This window comes from Nannobrachium achirus (genome assembly GCF_963921795.1).
Source record: "Nannobrachium achirus genome assembly, chromosome: 18".
NCBI lineage: Eukaryota > Metazoa > Chordata > Actinopteri > Myctophiformes > Myctophidae > Nannobrachium > Nannobrachium achirus.
Window position 1 is genome coordinate 15,998,555 of NC_137825.1, and position 12,313 is coordinate 16,010,867.

General features: G+C 43.2%; 1 protein-coding gene across 1 annotated transcript in view; it reads right to left on the reverse strand.

Annotated features, from left to right (window-relative positions):
• Window positions 1-12,313, reverse strand: part of vti1a (vesicle transport through interaction with t-SNAREs 1A) — a 273,743-nt gene that overhangs the window by 222,193 nt on the left and 39,237 nt on the right. Inside the window, exon 4 of the mRNA XM_080746948.1 lies at window positions 3,383-3,460. Coding sequence (XP_080603074.1) covers window positions 3,383-3,460 — 78 coding nt within the window. The remainder of the gene's footprint in view (window positions 1-3,382; window positions 3,461-12,313) is intronic.

Consider the following 12,313-nt stretch of genomic DNA (forward strand, 5'->3'; position numbering starts at 1 on the left):
CATTTTTTTTTATCCAATACGGAATTCGATACAAGTGGTAATCTGCTTCCTTTGTAGCCTGTAAAATCTGGTCCATGCCGGCTCAAACCAGCACAATCTCTCGTGGCCAAGCCTTCTGCTGTGACTGAAATCGAAACTATTCCGTAGAGTGTTCGTGTGTGAAAAATGGGTGTATGTGTGTGTGCACTCGCTTTGTGTGTGGTATGTGGTTGTGTGTGTGTGTGTGTGTGTGTGTGTGTGTGTGTGTGTGTGACTGTGAGTGTGTCCGCACTTGTGCGTGTGTTGCATGCAGAGGGGAATCAGAGAGGGAAAAAATGTGCAATGGTAGCCTACCACATTATGAAAAAAGAAAGAAGAAAAAAAGAGAGATAGCGCCAATTCAGTCTCTGTCCGCATACAGATAACGAATAAATGCCGAACTCTATTAAATCGTCCTTTGGCCATTATCGTGGGGCCAATACGCCATTTTCAGAACTTATGGCGGCTCCCTATTTACTTAGCCATAAATCCTTGCCATGTAACCAACAGATTTGTGACTAGTAATGATCTGCTCAGCCAGAGCCATATGAAATGATCCTGACCTTGTTCAGATCGTCAGGAATTAAATTGACCAGCTTGTCCCGGCCCCCGCCGTCGCTTTCCCCTCTCTCCTATCACCACCGTCTCGTTCAATAAAAAAAGAAACTGAAGTTGTGAGCACTCCACTCACAGCGAGAACCAAGTCTCGTATTATCTGTCCCAAGTTTTCTTATTTTTTTTTAAATGAGGTACAGTAAATATGGCAACCTGGGAGGAAAAAGAGCGGAAATATCTAGCCTTAACATTAACACATTCCATGCCTGTGAGTGTGTTAAAAAAATATTATTACCATATTTTGTTTCACAGTAGGCAAAAACATTTCTAATAGTCTAATTTCAACAGTTCCAGCATTACATACATACAAGGTCTGGGGTCCTTTCAGTGTCCACATTTATGCTGCTGTCTAGACCATTTATCATATGACCTCTCTAAATAAGAGTTTAGGAAAAAATAATGCAATATCAGTTAAAGATTACTGAGCAAGCCAAGGAACATTAAACAAGATTGACCCAAAATTCGGAGCCTTACACACATACTATTGCTGGATAATTTCTTTAGGTTTCAAGGATTGTAGCAATTTAATTTTTGATTTGTCCTTGTATGCGCCGTTCTTTAAAAAAAAACATTTGTATGTTTATATTTTGTAAAAGAAAAGGATGTTGAGTTGTAACTGGAATATTCCACATTCTTTATTCTTTATTTATATGCTTGTCTCCTTCAAAACAAACAAATACATGCACTTGAAATACTGGCTTTTTTTATGTGTTTTTGACTTGTCTATGAAAATGCTTAAAGGTGAGTAATATGATCCTTGGATATACAATAGATATGATTGTTGAATTAGGTAGTGCAACACATTTGTAATATTAGTAATATTGCCCGGATATATTTAAAATATTAAGGCGATAAAAATAATTATTTTACAATTAATATTATTATTTTTAAGAGGTGAATTCTGGATTCATAAATATGGTTTAAAAATATTGTGCATATTTTAGTTTTTTTTTTAATGAAAGAGAAGTAAACACATTTGAAATGAGATGAAATGAGTTCTGCAGTTTTTATTTTATTTTTTTCTTGCAGTCCTTTGACAAGATTTTGATAAGAACCATCACTGTCTTAAAATGTGACACTTCTGCCAGCACATCTCCTTCCAACTTGTGTAGAAAATGTCAGAGTCACTTCTGTGTCTGGCTAATTTGCACGGGAAATATGCATATCAATTACGCATCTCGGGCTCGCAATACATATGTTTCTAAGATGTGCGGTGCGTGGGTCATCATTGAAATGGTAATGGGGACGCGTTGGAGAGGAGAGACAACTTTATTTAGCTTCGCTCAGCTGTGGATCATCTAACTGTACTTTTACAAAGCACCATGGGACTAAATGTGCAAATGTGCATTTGAGTATTCTTTGCGACACCTTTTTTTTTTTGCGTGCACGTATGCAAATGTTTTTATTTATGTGTGTGTCTGTGTGTGTGTGTGTGTGTGTGTGTGTGTGTGTGTGTGTGTTTCCTTGAGGTGCACAGCTACTCGTGTGAGTTGACAGCCTATTCTAAAGGCAATATATAATTAGTCAAAAGGCTTTTTGGTCAGAGTTGAGAGTGCTTGTTTGTGAGTGGCAGATGTGCAGGTGAGCGCTAGGTAAGAGCGTCTGAAATGTTAAAACGCTCGTTCGGCTCCTCAAGCCGTTGATGTGCTGCTGTTTTGATGCGGCACTTCACACATGTATTCAAAACAATATAAGTTTAAAAGAACATGTGGCGTATTTTGGGCAATTAAGATCACAATTTAAGATAATTGTTTTGAGTTTTTTTCTCTCTCTCTCTCTCTCTCTCTCTCTCTCTCTCTCTCTCTCTCTCTCTTCAATACCATATTCAAATCTGCTATGAATGAATCAAGGGCATTTTGAAGACATTGTTCATTTGGCGTGCTTATTGTATTGTCTTTATGCTCAAGCGACAATGGAAGAGAGATTGTTAATATGGTCTTTATCGGTTGTCTATAATCCCTGGAATTCATCGGGCTGAATTAAAACGTTCAAATGAAAATGTCAATCACTGCCTCTTTTTTCAAAAACAATATGGCAATTTTAAATTCCCTTAATATACACTAGATTATAATTTCAGCAAAGACAAATGGCATTCATGATTTTACTTTATATATTAAACGAAATTAATGAAACATTTATGTTTTCCTGTGGAGTATCATTATCAAACATTTGAATGATTTTCTGATTCTAACGATCAACAACAGCAGAACCCAGGACCCTATTCATTTAGAGTGTCTGCATTGTGCGGGTTCACCTCCCTTGGAGTTTAAAGGAGTGTGCGTGTGTGTGAGTGTGTGCGTGCGTGCGTGCGTGCGTGCGTGCGTGCGTGCGTGCGTGCGTGCGTGTACACACTGATGAAGAATCTTTTGGATGGATAAGTCCACACACGGATGGAGAACAGCTGTGGGGTAGTTTGAGTGGGGGAGGCCGGGGTATTGGAGTTTGAGTTGAATGGAGTGTGTGCGTGCGTGCATGCGTGTGCATGCGTGTGCATGCGTGCACGCGCGCCCCAATCTGGCCCTGGCCAGACGCTGGACTTGGGTCCTGTGGTCCATTCAACTCGCCGTTCCTCGGCAGCTTTGCATTAAACAGTGTTCCTTCCGCATGACTAGGTGACAATGCTGCGATGGTGGCCCTCGACGTGGCCCCCAGGAGGGGGCCCTCTCCCTCTCACCCTGGGGGCCCAGACCAGACACCCACCCACCCACCCACCACCGGGGTCCGGCGTGGCCCCTGATTAGCGCCTCACCTGACTCTCCGAGGACCCGCCGTCTTCCCCCAGGAGCTCGTTGCGCACCTCATCACTGTAGGCGATACGTGACCTTTTCTGCAGGAGGGGAGGAGAAGGGGAAAGAGGGAGAGAAAAAGCAGAAAAGAGAGTGAGAGAGACAGAAAGAGAAAGAGAGAGAGAAGAAGAAGACAAAACAAGGGAGGGGGGAGATGTGTCTTAGTGGTGTTGTCGACGGGGTAAGAAAAAAAAAATCCCTGAAACAAGCATTCCTTAAGCACGAGGGCCCCCTAATGGCACACTGTGACAGACTGAGCCCCGCGACCATGAAATCATGAGTGTTCATTTAACTCAAGAGCGTGTACAAATGTAACCAAACGGACCCGTGAGGGTCCATTTGGTTACCTTTGTACGTTACAAACGCATGCATCGACACCGAGGATTTTTACTGTGTGCGTCTGCAAAGGCTTGCTGGCGTCTAAAATAGGTGTGTGCCTGTTCATATATATATATATACACATATACACACACACACAGAGTATGTACTGTATGTACTATGTATGTATGCATGTATAGGGTGCGCAGGCACCCGTGCAAGGCTCGAGGAGACAAGTGCGACGCGTCCCAGTTTGCGGCCGACCCACCACCAGTCCCTCACTTCCAGGATGATGTACACAATACCCAGAACGCTGCTCGGTGCCACAGAGACACCAAAACCACCACCACCAGCCCCCCACTCCTTTAACAAATACAAGTTGAGGGAGGGATAATAAATAAATAAATAAATAAAAAACTTGTGTTGTGTCGTGGAGAGGGAGAGGGTGAAGGGGGGGCAGAGGGGACACGTACGGGCCAGGCAGATGTATTATGGGGAAAGTATCACTTGTCAGCGCTAAATCTTTTCTGGGAGGCTGTCACCCACTGTCACCGGCTGCTTGCAGTGGCAGGCTCTGTGATAACACCGATGCTGAGACTCAGACAGGGAATAATTCATCACCCATTGGCGGCCCATCAGATTTGGGGAGGGCTGCCTCTCTTCCTCTCTCTCTCTCTCTCTCTCTCTCTCTCTCTGCCCTCCCCCCTCCCTCCCTCCCCCCTCAGATAGGCTGAGAAAGGAAAAGGGAATGCCATGTCCAAACACACACACACACACACACACACACACACACACACACACACAAAAACACACACACACACACACACACACACACACACCTACACACACACACACACACACACACACACACACACACACACACACACACACACACACAAAAAGAAGACAAACACACATACACACACATTTCACCAGCACACTTCAGAGCGTTGCCACCTTCCGATTCTGAAGGAGTGGGCTGCCGTCGTGGTTGTACCACTTGTTTACAGACACCCGACCCAGGCAGAAAACAGCCTCTTGGCATGCCCTCTAAACTAAACACACACCACCAGCGGCAGACAGAGAAAGTGTTTACTAAGCCGTATTCACTTTCTCTCGCGCCCGCCTTGACAAGGGTTTCAAGGTGGGCTGCGGGAGGTGGGCCCAAATCAAAGACTGAACGCCCAGCACCTAGGAATGAGAAAATCGTTGTTTTCTCGATGTGAATTCGCTCCATTGTCTGGGTTTTTACACAGTCGACTTCGATTCTAGGTAAATACGAGAATGGGAAAGAAGGAATTAGTGTAGAATCACAGATTTCTCTCTCTCTCTCGTGTGTGTGTGTGTGTGTGTGTGTGTGTGTGTGTGTGTGTGTGTGTGTGTGTGTGTGTGTGTGTGTGTGTGTGTGTGTGTGTGTGTAATGGATATTGTTTTCTCTCAAATGTAGTAGTATCCTCATCAGAAGTACTCAGCGAAAGTTGGCAGAAGCGGTTTTAAATTAAACAAAAGGCACTTTGATGCCACTTCCCGGCAAGCAAGATACGCAAACGGCAAAATTGAAAAATACCAAAAAAATGACCTAGAGAACGCCGCTCATCAAATTCCTTGATTGAAACAACTTCTTGGAACCAATCGCTTCTGTTTTGTTTTTTTTGCTTCCCCTTCTCCCATTCATTTCTCCTGATAATCCGAAGCCGGAGAGTGGAAAAAGTCTGGGCTGATGTGATTCGCTCGTTTGTTATTGTGACGGTTAAGGGCCACAAGCTCTCCGGAGTAATTACCGACCAGACGGAGGGTCTAAATTGACCTGGGCCGTGAAAACCAGGTAGATAAAGGCGGGCAACCTAGACACAACACCAGGGGTGTCGCACCAAATTCGGGGCCCTGGGTACAAGGATTCGCTTCAATTATTTTGTGCTTTAACTATTGAAAAATAGCAGATAGCTTGTAGATCTGCTATTTTTGAAAAATCGTGAACATTATTTTGTGCAAGTCTTTGAATATTTCAAATCAAATCCTTCTAAGGTTTTTTGGAAAACCTATGTTTCTACGTCAGTGGTGCTCAAACTTTTTCATGTGAAGGACCATCCAAAATGTATTTGGCCCACAGACCCACAGGGACACCCCAGAAGCAAAATTTGAGTTACAATTGTTCGCTTAAAAAATACAGATTGAGATTTGCACACATTTTCACGACTTGAAAAAAAAAAAGCAGATATACAAGCGCGCAGCGCGGTTGTATATCTGCTATTTTTTGCCGCGCTGCGAGCTTGTATATCTGCTATTTTTCAATAGCTAAAGTATAGAATAATTAAGGCCCCTCCAGCTTGGGCCCTAGCAACTCAGTCCATATCACAATATTTGCCCCGCTCTAAATCAAATTCCAGCTAATAAAGTAAAAAAGAAGCACTGCCACAAGTCCACTAATGGTCATTTGGTGCTTTATATTTTAGCAGAAGACAGAGTGACTCATAAGGTGCAAGAACGGCATGAACCCTGGTCCATTTGCTCCCAAACCCATGTCCCTCAGACCCAAGACATTTACCAATTAACCACTATTTACTATTCACAACATGTTACAATCATGCAACGTGTTCTGATATGATGTATTATTTTTTATTTTTATTTTTTTAACATTGAAAGAAATTATAGATTTTTTTGTGAAAATTACTAAAAAAGTGTTTTTTTTTTTTTTTGGGAAACTCGTTTGAAATCATGAAAAGAAATATAGGAAATGCCCCTCCCAAGAAAAAAACAAAGGGGACGTTTACTCGCGGCCTATAAAAACAATAGAAACGGGTCCCGACCCACTGCTTGGGAAACGGTGTGCAGTCAACAAACGACAATACGGTAAATGGTCACGTAAAAAGAAGTGCAAAGACAACAATTAAGTGCTACAGTACAAGGGGCTTTATAGGCTGGTGAAATGCCAGAGGAGAAAACAAACATCAATCTGCAAGCACCACATGCAACACACATCTTTTTCTTTTTTTGCAGGGAAAACTCCCACATATTCCATTAAAATGGGAGTTTCATCTTAAAGAGCTGCAGTGTAACTTAGGGGGAAAGACGCTTTCCACCAGTAATTGAGACGACGGAGCCCAGAGAGAAAGAAGCACTGATTTGAGTGCAAAAGGCTGAACGTCGTCGCCTTCAAACCATGTGCAGGGGGTTCTTCTTCTCTTCTTCTTTTTTGTGTTGTTTTGTATTTTCTAAATAGCTGTTTGTTACACACAAGCAGCATGAAGCGCTTGTGCAATGAGCGTGGTGCCGATAACAAAAGAAGAGTAGAAAGAACGAGGGGTAGAAGAAGAAGTGCCACAGAAACAAAAGAGCAAAGCTTTGCTCCGTTATACTTCCCCGGTTACCTATGGATGCTGGAGGTTTGGGATTCCCCCTCCAGACAAACAACACAATCCTGTTTCCTAGGAGTGATTATTCCCCTCCTCTGCATTTGATGTGAGACTAGAGACTAGAGGCAGCTATTGACGGCTTCACCCATTGATAAGACTTTGATTAGGAGTTGCCGCGTTCAGGGGTGTCGCACCAAATTCTGGGCCCTGGGTACAAGGGTTACGCATTGTTTTGTGCTTTAGCTATCGAAAAATAACAGATATACAAGCTCCCAGTGAGCTTGTAGATCTGCTATTTTTAAGAAATCGAGAAAAAAAATTGTGGTGTTTCTGTGTCAGTGGTGCTCAAACTTATTCATGTGAAGGACCCCCAAAATTATATTTGGCCACGGACCCCCATCTCAAAATATTTCGTTCCAGGGGCCCCCCCCCCCCAGAAGCAAAATTTTAGTTCCAAATGTTCGCTTAATAAAAAAAATACATATATTCAAAGATTTGCACACGTTTTTCACGACTTTTCAAAAAGTGCGCCGCGCTGTGAGCTTGTAGATCTGCTATTTTTTTCAATAGCTAAAGTATAAAATAATGAAGGTTCCCCTCCACCTTGGGCCCTAGTAACTCAGTCCCACTTCCCCCATGCGTTATGCATAAAGGTATAAACTCCCTCACGTGGTGGCATCCAGGGAAAACGTCTCTTTTCCCTGGTTTCAACGTATATGTGGAGGTGATGACAGTAAGATATATACAGTATGTGGGCTATTAGGGCAGACCTGTTCCACGGTAATACCTGGCAGATTATAACTCATAATTAACCCATTTAGGCCTAGAATTATTGAACGCTTTAACCAGTGGAAAAATAGTAGATATACAAGCTCACAGCGCGGCACCGAGTGCCGCGCTGCGAGCTTGTAGATCTGCTATTTTTGAAAAAGTCGTGAAAATGTGTGCAAATCTATGAATATATATGTATTTTCAAAGCGAAAGTTTGTAACTCAAATTTTGCTTCTGGGGGGGTCCATGGAACTAAATATTTTGAGATGGGGGTTCGTGGCCAAATAAATATCAGTTTGGGGGTCCTTCACATGAAAAGGTTTGAGAACCACTGACATAGTAGTCTCTCAAGAACAGACTAACTGAGCTCCAGTTGAAGTGAAAAGGACATTTTCTTTGACGATGGCTGGCCAGATTGCTGACATAGAAACATAGGTTTTTTTTAAAAAAAACCTTAGAAGGATTCAAAAGACACTTATAGAATCGGGTCAAAATTCTAATTTTCACGATTTTTCAAAAATAGCAGATCTACAAGCTCGCAGCGCGGCACTCGGTGCCACGCTGTGAGCTTGTATATCTGCTATTTTTCAATAGTTAAAGCATAAAACAATGATACACAATAATGTGTACCCGTTCTAAATGGATTAAAAAATATATTAATAATAGTAGATTTGATAAGAGGTAAGAAGTGACAAGGATCTCATGAAAATGTCAGGGATTAACGCCATCTAAAACGACATGAAACCGGCCAATCTGGCTTTGTAATCTAAAAAAAATAAAAAAAAGGATACTAAGAAGGTTCCTTATTATTTCAGAAAAGAAAGAGATAGTCTTGTATTAAAAATCCCTTTGAAAGGTCTGTCATTTGTCACTTGTTTTTTTTTTTTTTTATCTCGGGTGATAATTTGTTTCTATACCCGGAAGCGGGAAAAAAAGAAAAAAGTACAAAGATTCGTCTTAACTTTATGCAAAGCGGCCCGCCTTTAAAACTCTCCACGTTTGCGTCAAATGTTGGGATGGAGGTGCTGGGGGTCCTGTCAAAAACACACGTTTTACTTCAGTTGACACGGACCGCCTCAGATGAAAAAAAACAAAAAGAAGAAATAAAGGCTCGTCTTCCAGCCCATCAAAATGTAATTACGTATGCATGCATACCGATTCGTATTAGATATGCTAATGGTGTGGGCAGTGTTCTCTGAGCAGCTAATTATATTTATATACAGTAATTATGACAAAATATACAAGCCTCCTCTTTCTTCTGGCTGGTATATATGGGCACATATGGGTGTCTAATGTATGAACAAATGTCTCAGATATCTTTAGAACAGGCACTCCATACAATTCCAGGGGGCAAAAGCAAAAAAAAAGGCAAATCTAAACATCTGTTTGCAGAATAGGGACATTTATCAGTAATTGCAACGCACTGTGTGAATGATTGTTTTCAACGTGTAACAATCACCATTTGCTAATGTAGGAGAAGAAATAAGTTGCCTCTGTTAAAAAATAAATAAACGTTAGAATAATTATAAGCAAATAAACTGATCTTCATTATAAATATGTTTTCCTACGCCCTCCTCCAACGCCCAAAACCCCCCAACCCACCCCTCGCTTTCTTTCTTTTTTCTCCTTTTGCCCAGTGCATTGAGCGACACAAGGACAGGCGCAAATAATTGTGGTTTCCTGGAAAGCTGAGAAATGTAAACAGTTCATTAGATGGGAAATAAAAGGCGTAAAAATACCCGGGGGCAGGGTTGTAATGAGAGGCCCTGAAGTTCCTCCACACACACACACGTTTCTCTTTCCCTCCAGTACTCCTGACGCGGCTGGTGTAGCGTCACGTGAACAGTAATTAACCGTGTTCAACTTGCCAATAGTTGCGTTTCAGCGCGGCGGCCCTTTCTCACCAGTGGGAGAGCGGAGCCGGCCGCTTCCACATTCGGGAACTTAATGACACTTTTTGTCCGGGCTCCCCTTGTCGGCCTCAAACTGGCATTTAACCTTTCATTTGGCTGCTAATCGGCTCCGCACGCCGCTGGAACAGAGGTGATGGTGGGATGTGGACCGGTTTCGCCTGATTTATATTTGGCTGCACGTCGCGTCACGCATCAAAGATCTACAAGCTCACTACGCGCCCACCCTTCAACGCTTTGTGAGCCTGTAGATCCCTTATTTCCGATGTGGAACACCGGCGGCTGAACAAAGTATAAGTCACATAACTCCACATAACTAGACCCCTCAGAAGGTACTGTGCTGTACATACCAAAAAAAGACTAGACATTTCTGCGTGATTTTAGGGCAAAATCTGTAGGAACAGTGTCCAAAAATGTATAAAACTATAAAAACAATAATAAAATAAGATCTGAACTGGGCCTTTAACACCCAAGTGGCCAAACTCGTTCAGTAACGAGATAAGGCCACTAGGGGTCACTCTGCCAAAAGGAGTTGTCTCGTTCCTCAACGAGACAACAAAGGGTTAACTGTACAGCTCTGCGCGCATGCTGTGTTCCCTGTGAATGACCCTAGTCCATACGTCACACCAGTGGCTGTGAGAGAGAGAGAAAGTGGCGCGACCTGGCTGCATTGATTTCCATTCTAGGCTGAAACATAAAAACAGCTTTATCTATGAATGAGGTGCAAAGAACGCCAGGGAAGCAGAGATCTTATCGTTTTCACGGCGACACTTTACCGCGATGGTCGGCCCCGGTTTGGATTTTAGTTTCGCGAGCGTTTGTAAACAAATGGATTTTCTTCCTCAATCGTCAGTGGACACTCACGTGCACACGCACGAAGCTTCCGAGGCTCTTCAAAATAAAGCGTGAGTGAACGGCAGCAGCAGCAACAGCTAGAAATGTTAGAAACCTTGGCTTCCCATGTGTTAACTGTTTGAGTGCCACCCTAGTCACCACTAGAGGGCGCCCAGTGGCCATAGAAAATCCCATAGAGATATGCTGGTATATGCAGAAGCCCTGCAGCCATGACTTGCCTGAACACTTTCCTTTGTGCATGTACAGGAAGAGGATGAAGTTAGCTTGAAGTTAGCTATTGGCTACCAAGCATTTTAGAAGCCTTATTTTCGTCAACTTAGCCATGATTAAACCTTGCACACCTCATGCATGGGAAAAAAACAGAGAAGAATGAGCTCTAAAAAATCCAATGCAATCTTGGAGTGGATTTGTGCAGTTTGTTCACAGCTTTCAAACAAAAAAATCCGATTGGAAATCCGTTCAGGCATTCTTGAGATAATCGCCATTATGTTTTACATGTTATGTAAACAAACATGGCTGCCCTGTATGTTAGATGGGGTTGTATGGGGGTGGAACATGCAAAATCGCGATTGAAATCATGTTCACTAGATTTGATGGGGTCCAAAAAAAAAAAAAAAAAAAATTCAAATTTTTTTTTTCAAAATTCTTTTTTTTTTTTTTTTTTTTTTAAAGCCGAACTAGTTCGGGATCGGCACTCTGCGATACGCTAATAAAGCCGAACTAGTTCGGGATTGGCACTCAATGAGTTAAGGGACCCAACCCAGTGTTTGGGAACCAGTGGTCTACTCTACGTCACTACACCACAGTCATATATTCTGAGCTAACACATGGCCAGGTGCCAGAGGAACCCCCACCCTCCTTCCAGAAGAGGGGGGCAGAGGAACCCCCACCCTCCTTCCAGAAGAGGGGGCCAGAGGAACCCCCACCCTCCTTCCAGCAGAGGGGGCCAGAGGAACCCCCACCCTCCTTCCAGCAGAGGGGGCCAGAGGTGACCTGGTGCTGCGTGACGCTAAAAGGAAGCTGAGACCTTTAAGCAGGCACAAGTATCACAACAGTGTCTTCAATAATGCATCTCTGCCTAGCAGGGGGTTAACGCGCACGCACACACACACACACACACACACACACACACACACACACACACACACACACACACACACACACACACACACACACACACACACACACACACACACACACACACACACACACACACACACACACACACACACACACACACACACACACACACACACACACACATCCTGTCAACACAAAGGACGGAACTGTATACACATCCACTTAAAACACAAACACAAACACAAACACACACACACACACACACACACACACACACACACACACACACACACACACACACACACACACACACTTCTTGTGTTGCACTCTATCCCGTCTTTTAACACAAACAAATTGAGGGATTGGTGGTTCAATTAAGTAAGTGCTCCATTTTCTTTTTGTGGGGTGCGTTTGATACATTAGGGGATGAAGGCGAGCGGCGGCTGCGGTTGGGATTGTCGCAGGAGGGTGTCATGTGTGTGCCTTTGTTTTGTTTTTTGTCATGGTCTCTTGGTGCCATCAAATCCTCCCTCCACTCCTCTGAGACGACTGGGTGTGTGTGTGTGTGTGTGTGTGTGTGTGTGTGTGTGTGTGTGTGTGTGTGTGT